The following is a 25,047-nucleotide window of genomic DNA, read 5'->3' as shown; positions in this document are numbered from 1 at the left end:
CTTCTTCTCGTTCTCAGATTATGAAAGATATGAACAAGGTTACTTTGTTCGTCTGTTTAACAATAATTTTTGGATGTTTGTTGTTATTAGTTGTCTTTAATTAGTAAAAGCGTGATGACTGGATAACTTTTCATAAGTCTTGAGTCTTCACGTCATCAACGATGAGAGACGCAAGAAAAGGACAACAATCCTGGGAAAAGTGAGTTACAGACCAGTATTAGTGCATGTGAGTTAGCTTAAGCTTCCGTATGCATATGTAGTTCACAGTTTGTTGTTCATTCTTTTAGTTTAGTTTCCGACCACTTGGATCGATCCACGAGCTCTCTGGCTCCATATGTTCCACGTGACTCAGTGCCTTCACATACAGTTCATTCGTCTCCTTGTCTACCTCGGTATGATATCTGATGCGCATTGGTTTACATACTAAATTTGACATCCTGTGAGTTTCAAGTTTAACTCTACTGTACAGACCCGTATAATAATATAAATCTAGTACACCTCATCAGTGGTATTAACGAATCTCACAAAAATGCTGGAGGTCAGGCAATTGGTTGGTGCTGTAATACAGACAGTAGTATATATAGCAAACATGACTATAACTTTCAAGTAAACTAACAAGGCAAATGAAATTCTTTCCATTTGAGTACAGCTACGCATTTCTGTCTCATTTATATCTTTATGATCACAAGTTAAATAAGTAATTTTTCATCTTGTTTAAAACAGTGTTTTGTAGAAATCATGGTAATCAAGGAACATAATTACAACAATCACAACATAAATGCGAGTACATGATAACCACAAATGATCTCTAAGTTATAAGTACTAGAACAATTAGCAATAATCTCTAAGTTATAAGTACTAGAACAATTAGCAATAATACAACTCTTGAGTTACATAACTTGGATGAGCATGTGGTTATATGAAAGGAAAATAAAATAAATAATAAATAAATAAAATATATGCTCTCACTCTAATTAAATAAATAAAGTATTAAATATTGACAAAAGAAAACAAAAAATATAATAATATATTTAAGATGAGACTAAACGTTCCAATGATGATCCATGTTTTATCCCACAAAGTCTAGCTCCCGTTTTTTTAAGCTGAAATAGATTTGTCCTGACATGATTAATATGAAAGCAGGCTAATTGAGACGAGGACAAACATGAATACCCTTATGAAATAATTTTCGATGACCGTCTTCATAATAAACTATTATCAAAGGTACAAAAAGAAAAAACGAATTTTATATCTCATCGTATAACCATCTTCCAAGCACTTCATATGATAATTACGCTGAAATGATCCTCAGGTCAATTTAGTCTACTTAAATATGAAACTACAAAAAACGTTAAGGCACTTCATCTTTCAGTTTTTAACAAGCCACAACATTGCACGGGTTGGCCAATTCAGAAGATGCAAATTAAGTAATGATAATATAGTTTAGATAATTACATTGGCTAACAAAAGCTACTGTCTCCATACAAATTTAGTATTTGGCAAAAAAATGTTTAATAAGGAAGTCATTCTTCATTGTGTTTTTAAACTATATATACAGGCAGATCAAAACCAATTTTTACAAAAAAAAAATCATGCATTTGTACCTTAGAGATTTTAGAAGATTTCATAAAAGATCACATTAGTAGTGGTTGTTTTAAGCCATTTATTAGTGTCATGAATCAGTATTCTCAAACTATCCATGCTTCTGACTCTAAAAAGTATAACGTATAGCTGATAGTATGTGAAGACTGGTCTTAACAAAAAAAAGATTAATAATACAATGATTTGACCTTAACTTTTGTTTACTGTCATTACAAAAGAAAAAGTAATTGGAAACCATCTTTTTTGCATGTAAAAAGAGTATATACTTTTTGAATGATTCATATTCATTTTATGTATAAAAACCTTTTGATTCAAGTTTTGAGCCATTTAGTGTCACTGTTTTAATTACACATTTGCCAAACTGTGTGATCCACAATCAGAGGCAGTCCTCAGCGTATGATTGGGTGGGGGGCATACCCGCTACCGGCTCCATATAAATTTGTATAAAGAATGTACTGGCGCATGGGTTGGATGACCTCCCCACCAATTTTTTTTTTTTTTAAATCTACTCTCCCCCCTCATTCACATACACATGATTATATTTTCTTATTTGTTTGTATATTATTGATACATGATGAGAATATTGTTAACTCTATAGGGTTTGATTTTTCTTCCTACTGACTCCTAGAAACAGAAAGTGTGATGGAATTGCAGATTGTACATTAGTTATGGACATCGAATGATGGTGCAACTAGAATTTTCCTAGGATCATTTTTACTGATGTTCATTGTACAGATTTACTCACGTTTTTTACTTGTTCAATATCATAAAATGAATAACTGATTCTTGTGTATAAGTTACATATGAAATTACAGCTAATTTGGTTCATATAAAACTTTATTTTTTATTTTTTTATTTTAAGTACAAACAATAGAAACTTCAGAGAATGGAGAATCATCACTTCAGATAATAGAAATCTCATTTACCTATGCTTATGCATACCTGCGATTCAAATGTATTCTCTCTCAAAAAAATTATTGTAAATTGCACATCAACATGCATGGGTGTTGCTCTGGGGATAATGAGGCTGTCACTATCTGAGTTGACGGGGAAGTCATCTGAAAAATCATTTTCCAAATCCATGTGTATGTGAAGCCGTGGCCAGAGAGCTTGAAGCTACTACTGTAGCACAAGCAGTCATTGTTCACTGAGTCGATGCACGTGATTTGAGTGAAGAGCCATGTGTCCAAACTGGCTTGGGTGGATTTGATTTGTTAGTGATATTGACAAAAGACAACTTTAACAAATTTCACATTTATTAAAAAATGATAGTTATATCTTTGAAATTAAAAATATCTAGCTTTTTAATTTGATCCTCCTTTGCAATTAAAGACTATAATAATTAATTTTTTGTCCATGGATTTGAACGATAATAAATAAATAAAAGGTGAAATTAAAAAAGTATTAATCATTCTAACTTTAGTTTATATTAAAAATTAAAAAAAAGCTTTCAAAATTTACGTATATATATCTTCTTCTTGTTTTTTTTTTCCGGTGGTACCTTGCAGGTGTCCATTTCGTTTTCTATGAGAAGTGACTTCTATGGTCGACGTTACATATAGGAACCAGGAAACCAAAAAAAAAAAAGATGACCTTATATGGTGGGAAAATATCAGTGGCCGAAGCTCAATCCCTGTCACCTTTAGATGGCTTATTGCCTTGTGTTTTGCTTGTGGGAAATGTCAAATGTTTTTGTGTAATAGGCTCTCGTGTATGCCTTCATCACTTTTATTCCTGAGTGTGCCAAGTCCATAAATATAACAACACCAGTCACTTTTTTGTTAATAAAAAGAATCTCAAAGTATAGACAAAACAGGATTGCGTAACTTAAAAATCAACAAAAATAAAAAAGTTACAAGAACCATCTTCATGATAACCTATGATTAGAAAGTAAAAAGAAAACAAATTTTTATATCTCATTGTAACATCCCCATATGTGAGCTTATAAGCACAGTGCATGGCTGCATGCAAATGAGCGCAGTGCACACACTGCTTTCGAGTTTTCGGACATTCTATCCTTCTTCTCGAGTTATGCTTTATCCGTCTGTGTCTTGCTTGCTATTCTGCTCCCTGTTTTGCAAAAAAATTAAAGGCTTGTTTGATCCTAAAGGATTGTCACATTTAACTGCTTCTGGACGGAATAACTCAAGGATAATGTTATTAAGCACAGCTCAATTAGAATTCTCATTGCTGCTGTCAACATATCTCTCTCTCTTCTTCTTCTTCTTCTTTGTGTGGCAAACAGGAAGGGTCCATTTCATTTTCGATAAAAGCGACTTCTATGGTGGGCAGCAAGCAAAATATATGACCTTTTCTAGTGGGAAAATATCATTGGCGAAAGCTCGCTGTCACCTTTAGTTTCTTGCCTTGTGTTTTGCTTCATGAAATCTTAGCGTCTATTAGACAGTCCCACATTTTATTCTTGAGTGTGCGGAGTCTGCTCCACACAAGTAACAACACGATCACTTGAAAAACAAAAATCTAAAAAATAAACAAAACAGGGATAATATATAGAAAACTATGAAATTACGAGCGTTCACGGACTAGGATATATATATAATATATATATATTTTGGCTGCGAGGGCAACGTGTCAACATAGACACATCTATAAATTCGTAACATTAAAATTTAACATGCATTTTACTATAGTAACAGCTGTATAAATATATACATAATAAAACTTTTTTTTTTACTATTTCTCATATTTTAGTAATATTGAATATTTTTTACATTGCTATATATACAAAAAAAGTTCCCTTGCCAGTGGCCTTGTGCCACAAGTGGCACCACTCCCAACCTGCAGTATACAAGGCATGGGTTCGAGCTCAAATTGGCTGTGTGTGTGTGTGAGTTTCCTTCCATGGGGAAGGAGTTGGCAAAAAAAAAAAAAAAGTTCCCTCTTCAGGTAGGTAACTAAACAGACATTCAATAATTTATCTCCCATGTGATTTCTCATTCTATTCTTGATAATGTTCATAGAAGATAAATATCTTTCAACTATTGCAGTCAATACTAGTAGTATAAAAGCAGGTACACTAATGGATATACAATATGGCTCTTACAATTAATTTAAGTTATGAAATTAATGCACTGACAAACTAGCTAGAAGGCGAAAGGTGAGGGCATGCAACTTGAAGGAAAGAGAAGGGTTTGATCGAATTCGGATCCAACGTGTGACAAATGAGCCCCATCCCGTCTTGTGAGGGCAAGAAGGAGTCCAAGAGTAGAGGACCAGGAGAGACTCTTGCCCTATCCAATCTATCTCGCATTATCACTAGCAAGTGACACGCACGGTTCAAAGATACGTGCATTCCAATTTTGTGTGTCATGCTTTTTATCTCAATAGTCAATGCATTTTCAGCCTTCTTTTGCTTCCTTCTCCTTCAACGAAAATATAGAATTTAATTTGAATTAAAGTTGAGTATCGACTTACGGTACAAAGTATGACTTATATGAGTGGATTGAGATGTTTTTTCTTATTTGTTCTCCAGAGTTTTTTTTTTAATGAACGACGCTAATTAATAAGTTAAAATTATTAAAAATATGTTTATTCCGTATACATTATGAAAAACAAACAAATTTTAAAAAATTATCCAATCTTGATACCACACTTGAATGAACTGAACCAAACCGATTACTAGATGCTTAGGCGAACCAATTGGTTTGATTCTATTTGTTTTTGTCCAAATTCAAACCAATTGAAACTGTGAACTTCCCTATTGATGACTCCCAAAAGCTCTTGTTGATAGTCTTCTGGCAACTCGATGTGCTCCCCCAAACGCAACAAAGTATAGGAGTTAACTTCACTTGTTCTGGAAAAGTAAAAAGAAAAGAAAAGAAAGAGTTTGAAACGAATATCAAATATTCACTTCTAAATATAAAATAATATTTAATATGAGAAATTTTTATATAAACCCTTTGTACCATGTAATTCATACTCTACTGAATAAAAACATTCAACGTTAGATAGCTGTGAATATAAGTTAATTTTGTCATTGGTGATGATAAAGAGGGAAAAGATAAAATATTGAAGAGGCACTATATTAATATTCCAAAAATAAAGTCATTAGAAATGACGATACATAAGATTTTATTTAACTAAATTGGCACAATTTTATTATATAGAATATGAACGACGTGTTGCATCGGCTCCATATACAGTATTCTTTCAACTTGATATCTATACCGTACATGCTAGTCTTCATATTTTCAATTAACCATATATTTAAAAAATCCCATATCAATTATTATAAAAATTATATATTAAGTTAGTTTAAATGCCAGATATATATTTTATTAAATTTTAAATCCCATATAATACATGAAAACTGTTTTTTTTTTCCTATGTGGACAGGCAAAAACAAATTTAAGGGGTTCTTGTCATATTATAAAGCTTTCTCTTGTAAACATGCCTATTTTTATTTATAAAAAAAAACGTTGAAATCAATCTTAGCACCCATTTTTAGATAAATTTTTATTTTTAACCCCCACATGATGGCTTGGCTTCATGATTTATTCATGTGCATAGGTAAGAATTAAGTTCTAGACATTATCAATTATCAATATCTGTAAATACTTGTGTTCTTCCAATAATTAATGCCAGGGGAAATTTTTGAAATCAGGTTAATTTTTTTTACTAAGTTCAACCTCCTGTAATTAATTGAAGAAGAAAATTTGCCCTCCGAAAAATATTATTATCCATCATCGTTTGTTATGTACTTCTCTTGTTAAAAAATATAAATTATTTTTAATTAAATCTCATTAATTTTTTAATAAAATTAATGAACTAATATTATCTTTCTATATTTGCCTCTATTTAATTTAGTGTTTTACTTAAAAATAAATATAAAATAATCTATTTCTTAACACATTTTTTAAAAAATGCATTAATTACACCTTAAAGTACCTTTTATTTTTAATATTAAACTCTTCAAAAAAAATGCTTCACATTTTTCTTATTGCAGGAGTATAAATTAAATTTAAAATTTATGTATTATTTGTAAATAAATTAAACTTTAAATTTGTTTTATTTTATAATTTGTAATCTATGCACAAGTTGATTATTGAAAATATAAATAAGATATCCGTACATACTAAAAAACTATTTATAATTTTTCCCAGTATATATTAAAAATAACGAATTATTATTTTCAGATTATTCCCTTATAAATTAAAATTTAAACAATAAAATATTCTATTTTATTATTTTTTATTTAAATTCATATTTTATTTTGTAATTTATTATTTTTTTCACATGGTAATTTATCATCTTATACATATACAAATGAAGGTAATAAATAATGACTCATAACCTATTGTTTGTTAAACGAACTTGATATCGACTATTATTTCATCTTTATCATGGGTCCATACTTATTTTGTCATTATAGGTCCCACGTAATCTTTGAACACACAATTTTTTTTTAAAAAAAAAAGGTAAAAAGTTGTGAGTGAGGATGTAAAACTTGTACAAGAAAGGAGGGACTTTATTTATTTTGCAAACTCTAAAAAGAATATGCACACTTTTCTTCTTGACTTTTCAACATGCCCTCAACACTCTCTCCTTGTCACGTCACTCACTCTCGTTTCTTCTCGTCTGCACACTTCACTCTTGCTTCACTTTTTACTCAGTCTTCGATTTCTCTCGCGCCCACTCTTCGCTCTGCTCTTCCTCTCCTCTTTGCTGCACACTCACACACAACTCCAAAGCTACCTATTTATACGTGTAACATGTCGATCATTCATCCTTCTAGGTCCTTCTTTCACCGCCATTAGCTTACTTCAGCCAAACTTATCTCTAGATATTTCTTGTTTTGTTTTATTACTTCGCCGCCTTGCTTATTTCTCCATAATTCTACAATCATCCCCATGTTAATTAATCAACAACTTAAAGTTTATATATATTATTTACATTTTCATGATTAAATAATATGACAGACATATAATTTAATTTCACTTTGTTGACTTTTTTATTTATATATTTATATATATATATATATATATTATATAATGATATGTAATTTATTATTCTTTAGTTTTTTTTAAGTTATAAAATCATATAAAAAGTTAATTATTATAACCATTAATAAATACATAAATAAATTTATTGGCGCTGGTTTCTCTCCTTGCTGCGCTTATAAAATACGCCTTCATTCTGGACTCCACCGGCTTATACAAACCAAGCTTCTCCACCTCGATTGGTAATGTATTCATAAGTTTTAGTTCATAAAATATTCAAGTCCTGGCCATTTGGGTTTGCACAAGTCTAGATATTATTCACTTTGCCTATCGTATACGCGGAATAATAAAAGAGGATTGTGATGAAATATATATGATTTGATTTTATTGCGTTTTATATTACTAGGATTTGAATCTGAATTTAAATTATTATTACTATTTTAAAGTTTATAAAATTCTATAAATAGAGTTAGTTAGGATTCTCAATTGTATTTAGATTTTTTTTATATAAAAAAAAGTTTAGGTAAATTGGGTTCAAAAGTTCATCATGATCAGAGCAAACCTTCAAATTCAAAGAATACCGATATACTTTTAGATTATCCATAAACAATAATACTTAGATTTTGATAATCGTTGAATGAAGAGTTCATACTTTCCTGATCTCCTCTCTCTCTCTCTCTCTCATCTCTCTTCTCTTTCCCCTTTCTACTTTCACGTCAATTGGATTCTGATAAATCTTACATAAAGATTCAATCGCTATCCATTTCTCAACAAGGCACGAAACACTTAAATTAACCTTGGATTATTTAAAACATGAATTAAAGTGAAATACAACAATACCATAATAATTTAAATTAATTATAGTCTCTAATTATTTGGCCCCATTCTTGGACTATTCTGCTGACAATAAACCTGCGAACTAACTAATCAAAAAGGTAAACCTCCTTTGGCAACCTTGGGTGTGTTATGGCCACAAGTGGCTTAGCAAGTAAGAGATCAGTCTGAGACTCAACAAGCTCAATCGGTTGATGACGTGACGCACTCCAAGTGAAGCCATGGAGCAACCTAGCAAGCATCATCACAGTGATAGTAGTCCCAAGCACCACTCCCGGACATGCACGCTTTCCTGTAGTGAAGCTTATGAACCTTAAATCTGGCTCAGTTAAAAACACATCAGACATGTTGTCCACGAGGTGTCGTTCTGGTTTGAACTTGAGAGGGTCATCCTTCCACACATTAGGGTTTCGCCCTAACTCTTGTCTGCTAAGTAACACGTGGCTGCCCTTTGGGATGAGGTAGTTGGAAACCACTGCGTCACACATGGCGACATGTGGGACGTTGAAAGGGGAAATAGGATGAAGGCGAAAGGCTTCTCTCAAGCAAGCTTTGATATAGTTGAGTTTCGGGATGTCTGATTCCTGAACAAGCCTGTGTTTGCCTACCACTTGGTCGAGTTCTTGGGTGGCTTTTTCGAGAAGCTCTGGTTGGTTTATCATTTCTGCGAGTGCCCACTCTACTGCATTTGATGGGTTGTCCACCGTTGCCATCATCATTTCCTGTGAAATGTTTTGGTTTAATCAGTCCTTGCAAATGATTAACGATATTTTCTGAACTCAGCTATTTTTTAATCCATACATAGGCAACTTAATATTTATTTTGGTTAAGCAAATAGTTCAGCTTCCGCTGAGGGGTGTGTTATTGGTAAGAAAACAATATCCAAATAATTTATTTCTCTTTATATTGCATGTGTGTTGTAAAGAACTAGAGTATTTTTGAAAAAAAAAAAAGACTCCTGAAGATAATTTTAACTCTGGCCCATTGATAATAAAATAATAAAAAATTAGTTTCTGGCTTGATTACCACCCTTATCTTTTGCGACTGTATAGAAATGGTAAAATAACAAGACGAAATAGGAGGTATCCTTGGGTTAATTCAGTCTAATCAAGTATGAACATCTAAAATATTTTGGGAGTAAAGAGGGACCAGGTAAAAAATGAACGAGTCTTCCCTTTGATTGGAACATATGTTGGGCCAAATCTCATTGCCATAACCCATATGTGGTATTCTTGCCTTATGCGTTTTCACGTTTCAAATGTATAAAATGTTCAAGCAAACAATATGAGCTGTTCCAAAAAAGTGACGAGGTGGGGTCGATTATTATATCGTTTTCCATAAAATGGGACTTCTACGATCCGCTTTAAATCAATTAATCAAAGGGATAGCCAAATAGGAACCATGAAAAATGAACAACCCTTTGGAACACATCATCAGATGACAAATGTTCAGCATGAATGTAGAAGTAATAGACAAATCATTATTGAGTAGACTGTCCTTCACTTCATTATATTCATCAGTTTGCTAATTAAGTCCTTATATAAAAGCATGCACACATAATCACATAAAAAACAAACACACAGAAAGAATAGAAAAATAATTATCAAGACCAGGGCTTTGATTTCCTGTGCCTTCAATAAGGAGTTATTATTGACATCTTTGAGTGAAATCATGACATCAATCAAATCCTCAGTTTCAGTCTTGATGCCATCCTTCCACTGCTTGATTCTTGCTTCAATGATGGGGTCGTGATACTTGTTCACTTTCGCCAAAGCATTCTTCACCATTTTGTCATGCCCATCCAATTCAAGTCCTCTCAAACTTGGCACAAAGTCGGACATAGAGAACGCGAACAAGTAATTGAGCAATTTGAATAACGCATCCACATGCTCTACTTCCTCGGGACCAGGCCCTCCGTTCCCACCACCATTTCCCAAGTACCTATTTAATTTACAAACGCATATATAATAGGTCACTTACGAGTCATTAATTATCGTATGAAATATACGACGTCGACCTTCCTTACTACATCGCATCATATAGTCATGATTACAAACTATTCAGCATGTCACCTTTTATTGAAGATTATTTTTCTAATCACGTTCCCGCAGAAATGCTGAGCAGTTAGCCTCACATTCACAGAACCACCTCCATGATCATTCTTACGCTCAGTGGATTGGCTGTAGACGTAATGCATGAGGCTATCAGCTTCCTCCATTCTTTTCTCGTGAAGCCATCGATGCTTCGTCGAAGAAAGCAAGTCCCTGCTTATCAGCTTCTTCATCTTCTTCCATTGGTCTCCGTACGGCCCGAGTGCCGCCGTTAAATAACCTGCTGAGATGAGATCAGAGGACATGCTAAGAGGTCTTGATGCGAAAACATCATCTTGTTTCTTCAAGAACTCGCAAGCAATAGCGGGGCTGGTCACTGGGATCACGTGGACACTTCCAAATTTAAAACATGCAATCTCAGGTTCGCTGTCCTAGGCCGTACGCGAGGATCAGATTCAGACGTGCACTATTTGCCAACCTCACATCCCTCGAGTAAATTGTTTTTTATTTTCAATAACGAAGCAAAAACTTACAAATTAAAAAAGAAGAAGAAGAAGAAGAACAAAGAAAGACAGAATTGATCAACATTCCTGAGATCTTATCTAAGGTCATTGTAGTGCATGATAACTAAACATTCGGAAGGTAATTCTATAATAATGCACTGTCAATGATCTGAAGATAAAGTATTAGATGTTTGATTCTCTAAACATGCACTCATAAAAAACCCACCAATCATGCATGGGCAATTTTTTTTAATAGGGTTAACATATAATTTGAATTTTAAATTTTTAAAAGGTCTATTTTCTATTATAAACAATTAAAGTTAGGACAATTTACTTCACCGTTAAATTTAAACAAATTAACGTTTGTAAAAATAATGCCTAATATGTGATTTCACTAAAAGAGGGTAAGAGAGAAAGGGAGTGTGGAATTTAGTAAAAATTGAACATTTAATTTTAATTTTTAAAAAACTAATGGACGTTTGTTAAAATTAAATGATGAGATAAAATTATCCAACTTTAATTATTTAGAGTTTAAAATATACCTTTTAAAAGTTTAAGATTCAAATCATTCTTAAATCTATCATTCAAAGTTTAAATTATACATTAACCTTTTTAAATATTGCTTGCAACTCCAAAGATTGGGGAAGACCTACCTGAATTTTTTTAGTATTCTCTAAAATTTTATAGAATCAAGAAACAAATTAACTTTTTTGAAGCCTCATGGGAACACCAATTGTGAACACTGTATTTTATTTAAATATTTTTTAAAAATTTAATAAAAATAATAATAAATAAATAATATAAAATACAAAAATAAAATTTAATCATTTTTAGAATTATGTTTTAAAAAAACAATAACAATAATCTAACAAAAAAAATAATAATCTTGCTTAAATCTTTAAAAATTTCTCTCAAATTATCTCAATATCCAAAGATATTGAGAATCAACTTTTAAGACCCAACTATTTTTCTCTCCTTGAATTTTGTTAAAAAAATAAAAATAATAAATAATAAAATATGTAAATATATGTATATTCTTAATCTGATTTCAAACAAAAAAAAGGGGCTGTGCCACAGCCAAAATCATTTTCTTTCGGCGGTCAAACACTAGGGAGGACAGTCACACACACAGAAACAACGCAGAAGAAGCACGTATGACAGAATAGAAGAAAAGAAACAGAGATAGCAAGATTAGAGGCGAGATGTGACAGAAGCAGAAACGCAGTACTCACATGCAAAGGAAAGAGAGTCAGATGCAGAGAGAAAAGGAAGCACACACGCAAAACCAGAGGAGGCAGAAACAGAGCAGAGAGCAGACGATGAAGGTGAATCATGCACGCGAGTGAAGAAGGAAAGCACACGCACACAAAAAATGCAGCGGAAGAGAAGAGAGAAGGAAGAAGCAGAGTAGGTGAGTAATCATTCACCCCTTCCATTCTCTATATAAGGCTGACGGGGATGAGACGAGAGGGAGGACCGAAGGAAGTAAAACAGAGGCTGAGAGAGGAAGAGACTGAGACGAAAATAGAGAGCGCCAAGACTGAGACGAGAAGAGAGAAAACCAGAGCAGTAGACCGAGGAGAAGAGCTCGAAAACGATAGAAAAGAAAACGAGAACTAGAGGAGAGATATCTGGAAGGAGAGGTGAGAACAGAGAACGGACGAGCAAAAAAAAAAAAAAAGAAGGCAAGAGGAAGGAAGAGCACGAGAACCAGAGACAGAGAAAAGAGAATAGAAAACAGAGCATAAAAGACGAGAAGAAGATAGAAAGAAAGTGACGTAGAGAAGAGAGTGTCTGGAGAGGGGAAGGAAGAGACCGAGGGATGAGTTTTTCCTGGAAAAAAAAAACAGAGACAGAGGAGACTGATCAGAGGGAGTTTTCTGACAGAAAAAAAAAAAAAAAAACAGACGAGGAGAAGAAGATAGAAAGAAAGAGATGAAGAAAAAAAACTGATTAAAAAAATTATTGATGAGTATCAGTATTGCATATAATGTCGATGGAAATATGTGAAGATATAGATATCATATATTGTATGAAATTTAAAATGATTTTGGGTTGTAAATAGTATTGTTACAGTAGTTTATAATTTATGAAACAAGCGCTTCGCTTTCAATATTAATAAGATGGATAGTGGTGGGGTTGCTTTGAAGCAAGGCGTGGGATAAAGACCTGCAATTCGGGGAGTCTTGGGCGGCACTGGTAAATAAAGTTTGACAAAGATTTAAAATTTAAAATTTAAGATGAAGATTAAAATTTTTATTAATGTAAATCTAAATTTTCCTTCTCATCATCTAAAAATAAAATATTAAATTCCTCAAATGTAGATTCACTTGTTGAAAATAGAGGTAGAGATTCAATATTAATTATCTCTACAATTTTTTTTCATTACCTATAATAAATATTAATTAAAATATGTTATCATCAATCAAATATGTGTGTGTATAAAATAACTAGGTTTGAAGGGCTACCAGAACCCGAGACTTTTTTCACAAGAATTGGACCCTCGAGCCTGATTATTTTAAAAATTTTAATTTTTAAAATTTGAATCCTTATTTAAAAAAGACCTCTAGGCTTGACCCTTATTTTCAGCTCTAACTAGAAATTTCAAATAGATCAAACTTAAGAGGTTGAATTGTAATAAGTTAAATTTAAAAAATTAGTAATCTATAATCAAATTAAAAATTGAAAGATTAAGGGTTTGTTTGGCTATTGCTCTGATGTTTTTGTTTTCAAAAGTTGTTTTATAAAAAAATTTTAAAAATTGTTTTTGAGAACAAATAAAAAAAACTTGTTTGGTAGTAATAATCCAAAAACAGTTTAGAATTAAAAAAATAAAAAAACTTGCTTGGCAAAATTAATATTAAAAATAAATTCTAAAATTAAAATATAATAAAACTCATTTGATAAAAATTGTTTTGGTTGTTATTTTGCCTGACAGAATTAGTCTAGTATGTTGCTGCCAATAAAGTATAATTTTTTTTAGAATTTCCCCAACAATTTATAAAATGAGTAATATTTATAAGAACATAAAAATTTATATAACTAAAATTATTTGTTTAATATTCTAATTAAACCAAGACAGACATGTAATTATTTAATATTATTAGCATATGAAAATGTATTTATTTTAATTTATTTAGACAAAAATATGTTAAGTATATAAAGTTATGTACGTAAGTTTGCTTCTATATATGCGTGCACGTGCGCGTATGTAATAAAACATTAACAAAAGAAGAAACATCTTTGAGAAAATGAGAAATTTGTATTGTAATAAAATGAGATATTTTAATAAATACTAAAATAATTTATAATTATTACAATAAATGAGGTAGAGACATAGTTAAGCAGAATAGGATAGAATCAAATAAAAATCATAAACCAATCATTTTGTATAAATAAAAGAAAGCCTTGACATAAGCCTAAACATAGGGAGATTGAATGAAAGAAATCAAAGAGCACAGCAGCATGAGGTTGAGAAAACAAAAATGTTTGAACCAGTGACCACTAAAACCATTCTCCTAACAGCGTGGAAATAGAAACAGCATTTTTTGTTTCTCGCTTTTACTTAGTAAAAGTAAAAAAATAAGAATAGCAACAGCTAAAAATTGTTTTAATTTTCTTGTATTTAAAAACAAAAAATTAAAAACTGTTTTCAAAACAAAAATTAAAAATCATTTGCCAAACAAATTTTTTTATTTTAAAAATATTAAAATAAAAAACCTGTTTTTAAGAATAGAACACAAACAGACTCGAAATGATTAATTTTCACATTTATTAACTTATATTTTCTTATATGTCAGTGCATTACTATCCAATCTATGGACAGCATCTGTATTTTATTTTATTTTTAATCAACAGCATCTGTACGCCTTTATCCCATGTCGCTCTGTTTTGTGATAACATTATTGTACGAGACAATAATAATAATAACATTTAACAACGTTGAAGTTAACGCCTGAAACTAGACCCTAGCGATTTCTTTTAATTTGTGTGTTTAGAAGAGAGCGTGATCCCTTGGCGAAATAATGTGCGGTGAAGTAAACAGACAGATGGACACATGAGAAATGCACGGTGCTCCATCAGCGGGTCCCATCAAAATGAAATGTCAAATGTCAACAGAGCCCTTTCTTCTTTCTATTTGTGTGGTTTCACTATTCCTTTCCCTCATTCCCTCTTTTTTCCACTTCAAAACTATAAAAATCTTTTTCTATCATATCTTGTTAAAGATTGAAAGTAATGTATTTATATAAATTTTTATATATTCAAATGAGTAATTTAATTAAAATTATTATTAGGTAACATTTGGATGGGTAAATTTAAATTTAAAATTTAAAATCTTACATTTTAAATTCTTTATTTCAATAGTTTAAAAAAAATTAAATAAAAAAATAGATGAATTAAAATTCAAAATGAAAATTTGGGAGTAGTAAATTTACCTCTTTTTTTAACTGAACAATAAATGATAATTCCTCTTTTGTCAACATGATGCAGGTAACATTATCGTACAAAAATAAGAGTGATAACATGTAACACGTTAAAGCCAACACAAGAAACTAGCTCTAGTGATTTCTTTTAATTTTCTTGCTCAGAAGAGAGCATGATTATACGGTGAAAGAAAGTGTGGTGAACTAGGCAGAGAGACAGGCACATGCACGAGAAATGCATGGTGCTACGTTAGTGGGTCCCATCTAAATGAAATGTCAAACATAAAAGAGGGACCTTTCTTCTTTGTTCTTTCTATTTGTATGATTTTACGGTTCATTCTTCTCTCTCTCAACCTTTTGAAACTATACATCTTAATTTAAAAATATAAAATATTTTTAATGAAATTTCAATCTCAATAAAATTATTATCTACTTTTAAATTAATTTTATTTTTATATTTATTTTTATTAAATATCTTACAATAAATATAAAATTATTATTAATAGAGTTACTTTTTAAAAAAGACAATGATTATACCTTTAAAAATTAAAAATGCCTTATATTTTTTAACATCTAACTTCTCAAAAAATATCTTACATTTTTAAATGGAGGGAGTAAAAATATTTTTCTTTTATATCATGTTACAAAATTGGAAGTAATGGATTTCTATAAATTTTTATATATTCAAAATTTAAATCCTTATCAATCCAAATATAATATTAGGTGACGTTTGGATATGTAAGTTCAAATTTAAAGTTTAAAATCTTATATTTATTTTGGTGGTTTAAAAAATTTAAATAAAAAATAGAGATGAATTAAAATTCAAAATAAATCATAAATTTGACGTGATGAATTGAACTCTATTCTTTTAATCAATGAGAAACAATAATTAGATATAAAAAGGATACTAGAGCCATAGATTTTTAAATGATTGTGGTGTAAGAAAAATTTAAAATTACAATAAATTATAATAAGAAATGGATTTGATATAAGTTTTTGTAAATCCAAATGATGAGAGATTTTTTTTGAATTTGAATCCGAATCCAAATTCTCATTAACTCAAGCACACCATTAATTCTCATACTTTTATTTTTAAAAAATAGAAGAACAAATGTTTTAGATGGTTTCAATTATATGAATCGAATTGCACTAATTTAAAGTTTAAAAACTAAGTTTGAGTTGAGTCAGAATTACATAGATTAAGTTGCATCAAGTTTTTAAAGTTTTCATTGAGATTTAATTCATGAATTAAAACCAAGGTTTATTACAAATTTTTTTTGCCATCAATAGTTTTCAGCAGCCACCTTTCGTGGCTCCAATGCCATGAAAGTCATGTTAGTATACCTTGTCACGTGTCACCCCTTCACGTGGGGCACCATGTCACTAAGACGTGTCATCCCCACCTCATGACTCGTGTCAACATGTCACCAACATATATGTTCATTTTACAAATTGCTTTTTCCATGGTTCAAATTTATAACCACTATCATTTATATCCTGTCATTTTGAATCTATAATTTATTATTGTATAATTAAATATATATTATTAAATTAAACAAACAGATAACATCTGTTATATAATTCAATTACACACATGTCTTGGATATTAAATATTATAAAATATTATTGACACAATATAGAGTTACTATTGATTGTCATTATTTTGGAGGGTGGTGGTTTCTAAAAATCAAGCTTTTAGTGGGGACAATCAAAGTTTTCACAGAAAGTCAAACTTTTAACAGCAATTTTTATATTCACCATAGGTTGTTTACTTTCAGTCACCTTTAAAAGTTTTTTTTTGTAGTAATTGTCAAACTCGTGAGTTTAAGTAAATTTACAAAAAAGATGTAAAATTGAATTATAAACTTTGATTGTAAACTCCTAAAAATTTATCTCTATTAATAAATAATCATTAAAAGTATATAATTAAATAAATAAAATGCAAAATATGATCATAATTTGACTTAACTATATTTTCAATATAAATCATTGAAATTAAATCCATCTACATTGATATACTCAACATAAAATTTTAAAAAATAGGGCAACTTATTTTTGAAATTTTTTATTTTTTATTAATATTAGTTTTTGTTTTTAATTTTGAGTTTTATTTTTCTTTGAACTAGGTTCTCCTACTTTTATGAACTGAGTTCAATAAAATATATACTAAATTTTCTCAACTTAGTAATAAAAAATTGACGAGTTTAGCGAGTTTAAGTGAATTTATATCTATTCTCAGTTTATAAATGAGTTAATATAATTTTATAATCTAAAAAAAATAAAAATGATAAACTTTAAAGAATCAACTTCACAACAATGGTTATAACTACAGTGATCATATAATTAATTCTACTTTCTCATATAAATCTTAAAAATACATTCGCACCCAAATATAAAGCAAAATCCCATAATAATCATGCATTAATACTAATAATCCCCAATTATTTGGCCTTATTAGCGGACTGTTCTCCTGATTATTTGCTGGCTAATATATTAATTATTATAATACATCCTTGCTAAATTAATCCAAGAGGTAAACCTCTTTGGGCAACCTCGGTTTTGCGATGGCCACAAGCGGTCGAGCCATAAAGGGATCGTTCTCGGACTGAAGCAATTCAACTGGTTGGTGAGGTGATGCCTTCCAAGTGAAGCCATGGATCAACCTGGCCAGCAACATCACCGTAAGAGTGGTTCCAAGGACCACTCCTGGACATGCACGCTTTCCCGTGGTGAAGGTTATGAACCCTAAATCTGTCTCCGTCAAGAACACATCGGATCCATCGTCCATGACGTGCCGTTCTGGTTTGAACTTGAGAGGGTCCTTCCACACCTTAGGGTTTCGCCCTAACTCTTGTCTGCTAAGTAACACGTGGCTGCCCTTTGGGATGAAGTAGTTGGAAACGACTGTGTCACGCATGGAGACGTGTGGGACGTTGAAGGGAGCCATGGGATGAAGCCGAAAGGCTTCTCTTAAGCAGGCTTTGATGTAGTTCAGTTTTGGTATGTCTGATTCTTGAACAAGCCTGTCTCTTCCAACCACTCGGTCAAGTTCTTCAGTGGCTTTCTGAAGAATCTCTGGCTGGTTCATCATTTCTGCGAGTGCCCATTCTACTGCGTTCGATGGGTTGTCCACGGTTGCAAACATCAGTTCCTGCAAATATATATAAATTATAGATCAATGTACCAGTCTTAATATATAATATTTGATACTGAATACATTTCAAAGAGCATTATCGATGAGCAGAGACGAGAGAAATAACTGGAATTTGCGCTTTGATTTCCTGCGTCGTCAACAGGGGCCTGTCATCAGCATCCTTGAGAGTGATCATGACATCGAGCAAGTCCTCGGTTCCAGTCCTGGTTCCGTCCTTCCACTGTTTGACTCTTGCTTCAATGATAGGATCGTGATACTTGTTCACTGTTCTTTCAGCATTCTTCAACAGTCTCTCGTGCCCATCCAAGTCGAATCCCCTCAAGCAGGGAATGAAGTCGGAAACACAGAAGGCGTACAAGTATTTGAGCATTGTGAAGAGTGCACTCACATGCTCTATTTCCTCCAACCCTGGCCCCCCATCCTCTCTGCCCTCTCCGAAGTACCTGTTAGGAAAATATAAAACAAAAATTATTAACTGCCCGTTTAGATTTGCGTTGGAAGTCTAGATTTTAAATAATTGTGTTTTTAAAGTGATTTTTCTGTTGACGATTAGGGATTTTATTTTCAAGTGATCATGATTAGTCGTTATATATATTTTTATTTGAAAATTTATTTTTCTAAACAACTGTTTTGAAAGAATTGAAAATGTTTGTGTATAAAAAAAAGACATGAAAATGTTTATGTATAAAAAAAAGAGAGAATTGAAAATGTTTGTGTTATAAAAAAAGCAAGAATTGAAGATGTTTGATATCATTTATTAAAATTATTTTTAAATGTTTAAGCCTTGTTGAACCAGTAAACTAATAATCTAGTATTTTAACCTGTTTAATAACATGATTTATTTATAATTGATTTGATCATGGTTTGACAGTGTGATTTTGATCATCAACACTTAAATTAATGCCAATACTTTACTGGGCCACTTGTATTAAGAGTGAAGTTATTCAATATTAAATTGTCAATATATTTCTATACTAATACTCCTTCCATTCAAAAATATAAAATATTTTTAATTGAATTTAACCCTCAATAAAATAGTTATCTATTTTTCAACTAACCTTATCTTTTCATATTTATCCCTATTAAACACCCTATAATAAATATAAAGTCACTATCAAGAGGGACACTTTTAGAAAAAGACAATGATTACACCTCAAAAAACTAAAAATACTTTATATTTTTTAATATATAACTCCTTAAAAAATGTCTCACATTTTTGAATCGAGGGAATATATATGTGGTATATAAACAACTTAATTTGTTATTATATGATGTTTCACAATAAAAATAATTTCAAAGTGTAAATTGATATACATATAAACTATTTCCTTCATTAATTGCATGCATTAAAACGCATACAAGTCTTTGTAGCTTGTTTTAGGAAGTATTTATTTATTTATTTTTTTAACTGCTACGAGGAACCTTATGAAATATGGCGCTCCTGAGTGTTGCAAACTAGTGAATGTTACCTTTTATTGAAGATGATTTTCCTAATCACATTCCCGCAGTAGTGCTGAGCAGCAATCCTGACATTCACAAGACCTCCTTCATTGTTATTCTGACTCGTATAGACGTAGCGCACGAGGTTGTCAGCTTCCTCCATCCTTTTGCCATGGAGCCACCTGTGCTTCGACGAAGAAAGCAGGTCCCTGGCAATCATCTTCTTCATCTTCTTCCATTGCTCTCCGTACGGCACGAGAATCGTCGTTAAATAGCCACCCGAGAGGAGACGAGACGACATGCTGATAGGCCTCGACGCGAAAACATCATCTTGTTTCTTCAAGAACTCGCAAGCTATGGTAGGGTTAATCACCGGAATCACATGAACGTTTCCCAACTTGATGCATGCAATCTCAGTGTTCATGTTTTTCATAAGCTCATGTATCCATTTGGGCGCAGACTTGCTGGAAAGCATTTCGGGTAGATTACCAATAATAGGCCAGGGTTTGGGACCCGGAGGGAGTTTGTTTCTGCGGAGCAGTGAACGGGTAGAGCGAGGGTGTTCTAGGGTTTTGATGAGACCGAAGAGAGAGATTATGAAGATCATGGAATAGGACCAAAATGGTGAAATGAAGGAGAAGATCAAAGCAGTGGAAGACTCCATGGCTTGGAAGATTAAACTTGGTAATGTTTGGGTTGATGCTTGTCCTCTCTCCAGCTCGCCTCTATTTATATTAGTTTCCAGTGGAATTCAATTTTTTTATTTTCTTTTTTTAATTATATAAAATATTATTTCATCAGGGGTAACCTTGTTTGAAGTGTATTAATTAAATAAAATTATATTAATTAAATATAGACACTTTTCTGCAATAGTAAGTGAATATGTGTGTGTGTGTGTGTGTGTGTGCATGCATGCATGCATGTTTGGAGGAGATATAACACAAATTTGCAATACGTATGACAAGAAGATATGCAATGGAAGGGGACTCCGTCCTGGTCATTTCCTATCCCCACCGACGATGCGGATGGGACCCACCATTTTATTTTATTTTTAAATGGTGGGTCCCACCCCAATGACGGAGAGTCTTGGTCCTATATGTAAGTAGTGGCTGAGCCTGAGCCACGTCTGAATATAGTTTTTTACTTAGTTCTTGGAATGAGCAGGCCAAGAGTGGATGTCAAATTCCACACATTTTACTCAAGGTTCCCCACACAAAAAAAAGGTTCGGCCAATCCCGAAAGGCCAAAAACATTTCACTATACAACCTTTGAAGCCATATTCTTTTATTTTTTAAGAAAGTAAAAACGTTGATAACTTGAATTTCATGAATTTATTAAGCTCAGAGCAGACACTAAAGCTATTATTATTATTATTATTATTATTCGTACAGCTTGGAAAAAATAGAAGACGCTTGGGTTTGGTGATTATTTGTGTGTTAATTGGTGATTGATGCTTGATGGCAGATGATTTTAATTATAAGAGGGAATCTTCCATTTATAAACTAGCTTCATTTAGCTTGTTTCATATTCTTCATTTCCTTTCATTTTAACATGAAAAATTTTATTTTTTTCTCACATATATGTATGGTTAAATACGATATATATATATATATATATAGGATAAATACAGAACTAAAAGCACATGTATTTTTGCTCATCCAAAAGCACATGTGTTTTTGAATACAGATATATTTGAGGTTGGTGTCCTGTTTGTTGCGTAGTCGGGAAGGGCTGAAGGCCACGCATTTTAAGAACAAGACCACGTGGGTGAGATTGAAGGCGCACCACAAGTTCTATTGAACATTAACATCTCAGTGATGATTATTGTAATAATAATGAATTCTTTTCTCCACCATACAAATTACTATTCCTTCCATTTAATATTCTAAAATATTTTTCACTAATTTATTTTTTTAGTTTAAAATTTTTTATTAATTATATCCCTTAATTAAAATTATTTTTAAAATTTTTATTAATTATTATGCCTTTGAAAATAAAAAATGAAGTATATTTTGAAACACAATAGTATTCCAGAAAAAGAGTTTTATAATACCGGGAGTGATTATAAATTTATAATGCTAAGGTTTGTCCTCTCAATAGCACGTCATTTTGTTGTCAGGTCAATGGTTTTTCGGCAAACAAGATTTCTTTTAATGCAATATTTTAAAAACAGGAAAAAGTTTGTGGATCCCCGTGCGGCTGCCGCTCCTCTGCAAAGCATGATTCAAACGAACTAACTTATGTTTCTAGACGTTTTCAACTTTTCATGTTAAACATGCGTGGATCCATCTCCACACAGAAAAAGGTGGGGCGGGAGATCTGGTCTTATTCAAGGATTTTTCTTTTTCTTTTTGCCAATTTGCTCTTAGAGAATGGAAAAACTTTATACTCCTTTTACCTCAAATTATAAAACGTTTTTAATTTTTTTATTTTAAAATATAAAAACATTTTAAATAAATTAATATTTTATTAAATATATCAATTTTAATATTATCTTTTATTTCTTTATAATTAATTTACTTATTCTCTTTTTAATATATTAAATAATGATATTTTTAAAATTTTACATTTTTATTTTTAAAAAATCAGATTGTTAAGTATATTTAATAAAATTTATTAATATATAAAACTTTATCTAAAAGTATCTTATATTTTGAGACGGAGAGAGTACCAAAAGGGAGGATTTTTTTTTCCTAATTTTCTCTCCCATGCCTCCTTTGGTATAAGAGAAGAGTTTTTGATGGTACAAGAAGGGAGTTTTTTAATGGAAGAAGAAGTGGAAGTGGAGTGAAAGTGAAATAATAAATTTTTTAGCATGATGATGGAAGTGAAAAAGAAAAATATTAAAGTGAGAGTGATGGAAGTGAAAGTTCCATAATTTTTAGTGAAATTGGGTCCTTGGCACCAAAAATGCAAATTTCAAACTTCAACTTTTCCTAAGAGCTTCGAAACGAGTGCACCGAGTGTTCAGCCCGTATAGATTTAAGTTCATGAGCCAAATTTTCTTAAAATCGATCTTTTTTTAAATTCGATCCTTAATTTGTAAAGCTTGAAGCCAAACCTATAAGTCATTTTTTTGTTTTTTTGAGTTGTTTTAAATTAAAATTTTCAATTATAATATTTCATGTTCTTCTTTAAAATAGAAATTACAATACTCAAAAATTAAAAATAAATAATAAAACTTTTAATTGTAAAGTATAATTTTATATTTTAAAATTTAAATTTAATTTAAAAATTAAAAAAATATGGTTTTAGAGATAAAATAAAAATGAGCCTCCTGAATTTGAGTCCCTTTTCAAGGCTATCAAAACCGTGCTTTGGAGTCCGGTTTCTCAAAAAGAAAAATCATTTTACAAACCCAAATTCTTAAAAAAATTATATTTAAATGGACAGTTTATTAGACGTGACACTTATTCCAAGCTTTACTTCCACTTCTATAGTCCCAGCCCCGACGCGCCAAACTGGGCATAGTTCTTTTACTCCCTATTTTCCCATCATTCCAATTGAAGAAGTAAGTTTGGCCAAAAAAAAAAATTGAAGAGGTGAGGACACACAAAGGGAAGGGGAAAAAAGACAACGAATTCAAAAAACGGTAGAAATTATGAAGATTTAAATGAAAAGAAAATAGTTACGCGAGTGACAACATGACTCAGTTGCAAATCTTAAAAGTTTATTCATATATTTTTTAAAAATTAGCTGCAAATAAGTTGTAAATTATGTAAATCTAGAAGCTCAATTGTTAATCTTAGAAGCTCATGTTAAACAACTTAAAAGATTAGTTGTGAATTCTAGACAATTCTTTCAACTAAACTTCCAAAATTTTAACTGAAATTTTGATATTTACAACTAGCTTTCGGGATTTATAAAACACCCACAATTTACAACTTGCTTGCGACTAATATTTTAGGATTTGCATTCAAGCTTTCCAAATTGACAACCTAGTTATGTTGCTAAATACACAATGCTGTTTGCAGTGCAGCGTACTTGTAAATAACGCGACTTATTGTATATCCTATACTATGCATTTCTTCTAATGCTATTTATAAGATCATTTTAAGTAATTGATAAGAATTACAAAAACTAGTCAAGTTACTCATTAATAATAATTATGCTAATAATTGATGTTGCCCTTTCATAATTATTCCTAACTATTAACGGAACTCTAAATATTTGTTCACCTAATAAATTAACTAATGACTTTCTTGTGGATTTATATTTAAAATTATATTTAAAATTCAAAACTTATTACCTTATAAACCATCTAGTTCTATTTGTAGAACACATTTTAAATAATTTTTAAAAGTAAATATGAAATTTTTTGTATATCTTTGTTGTAGATCACTAGTACACTTTTTTTATTGAGTCTTACAGCTGTGTTTACAAAATAAATATTCATATTAAAAAAGTGTTTTAGTATTGTATTCTTAAAGTAAAATTAGGAAGTGAGATGATAGACAAACAGATTATAAGGATAAATTAATAATTTAAATTTTTTTTACCATAAATACAAATATTAAATTAAATATTTTAGAATATTTAACATAATATTCCTAATAGTGTTAAAAATGATAGTAAAGCATAGGTTTTAAAAATAAGAAAAGAAGTATTTATAATTATAATAAAACAAAAGGAATTCCAATTTATTTTACTTTATAATTAATTAATTTGTGCAAATTAAATATAAAGAATGTTTTATTTTAAAATTTGTTATGTTCATGCATATTAAGAATATAAAACTTATTCTATTTTAGAGTGTCTTGTCTCATGTAAATTAAAATTTAAGGAATGACTTTTTTTTTTTTTGGTTTCTCGAGTTGTCCTTACAGTCGGCAACTATGAGATTAAAATTTTAATAAAATGATACCATCCCATCCCCATATAAATATATAAGAAATTATTTTTATCTAAACCATGTCATCCCCATGTAAATATATCCTATGTGATGCGTTGGAATGTTTTAATTTTTAAGAATCAAAATAAAAATAAATATTAAAAAATAATTTTAGTATCCTTAAAATAAAGCATATTACTTTTCTCTTTATTTTATCTTAATTATAAAGAATTTTTTAAAATCTATGT

General features: G+C 30.9%; 2 protein-coding genes across 2 annotated transcripts; both read right to left on the bottom strand.

Annotated features, from left to right (window-relative positions):
• Positions 1-8,485: 8,485 nt before the first annotated feature.
• LOC129318335 (isoleucine N-monooxygenase 1-like) lies at positions 8,486-12,284 on the bottom strand. The gene is made up of 4 exons (XM_054963062.1): positions 12,183-12,284; positions 10,469-10,878; positions 10,007-10,337; positions 8,486-9,118 (listed from the first exon to the last, which is right to left on the bottom strand). Exons 1-4 carry the CDS (start codon positions 12,282-12,284, stop codon positions 8,486-8,488), a joined length of 1,476 nt encoding a protein of 491 aa, XP_054819037.1.
• A 5,477-nt stretch (positions 12,285-17,761) lies between these two features.
• On the bottom strand, positions 17,762-20,648 carry LOC129319051 (isoleucine N-monooxygenase 2-like). Its single transcript, XM_054964083.1, has 3 exons — positions 19,998-20,648; positions 18,635-18,971; positions 17,762-18,525 (listed from the first exon to the last, which is right to left on the bottom strand). The coding sequence occupies exons 1-3, from the start codon at positions 20,630-20,632 to the stop codon at positions 17,896-17,898; spliced, it is 1,602 nt and encodes a 533-aa protein (XP_054820058.1). The 5' UTR covers positions 20,633-20,648; the 3' UTR covers positions 17,762-17,895.
• Between the last annotated feature and the right edge of the window lie 4,399 nt (positions 20,649-25,047).

This window comes from Prosopis cineraria, unplaced genomic scaffold, assembly GCF_029017545.1.
Source record: "Prosopis cineraria cultivar Desert tree isolate PC_DT_omini unplaced genomic scaffold, ASM2901754v1 PC8, whole genome shotgun sequence".
Classification (NCBI taxonomy): domain Eukaryota; kingdom Viridiplantae; phylum Streptophyta; class Magnoliopsida; order Fabales; family Fabaceae; genus Prosopis; species Prosopis cineraria.
This window is presented reverse-complemented; position numbering and strand designations above follow the sequence as displayed.

Bases quoted from the DNA above. Each gene is read 5' to 3' on its own strand.
- LOC129319051 (XM_054964083.1), bottom strand. From the start codon at position 20,632: ATGGAGTCTTCCACTGCTTTGATCTTCTCCTTCATTTCACCATTTTGG. The intron at 18,972-19,997 runs GTAACATTCACT...TTTTCCTAACAG, and splicing joins AAAATCATCTTCAATAAAAG to GTACTTCGGAGAGGGCAGAG. The intron at 18,526-18,634 runs GTTATTTCTCTC...ATATATTTGCAG, and splicing joins AAATCAAAGCGCAAATTCCA to GAACTGATGTTTGCAACCGT.
- LOC129318335 (XM_054963062.1), bottom strand. From the start codon at position 12,284: ATGATTCACCTTCATCGTCTGCTCTCTGCTCTGTTTCTGCCTCCTCTG. The intron at 10,338-10,468 runs GTGACATGCTGA...TAAATTAAATAG, and splicing joins AAAATAATCTTCAATAAAAG to GTACTTGGGAAATGGTGGTG. The intron at 9,119-10,006 runs GTCTTGATAATT...AACATTTCACAG, and splicing joins CACAGGAAATCAAAGCCCTG to GAAATGATGATGGCAACGGT.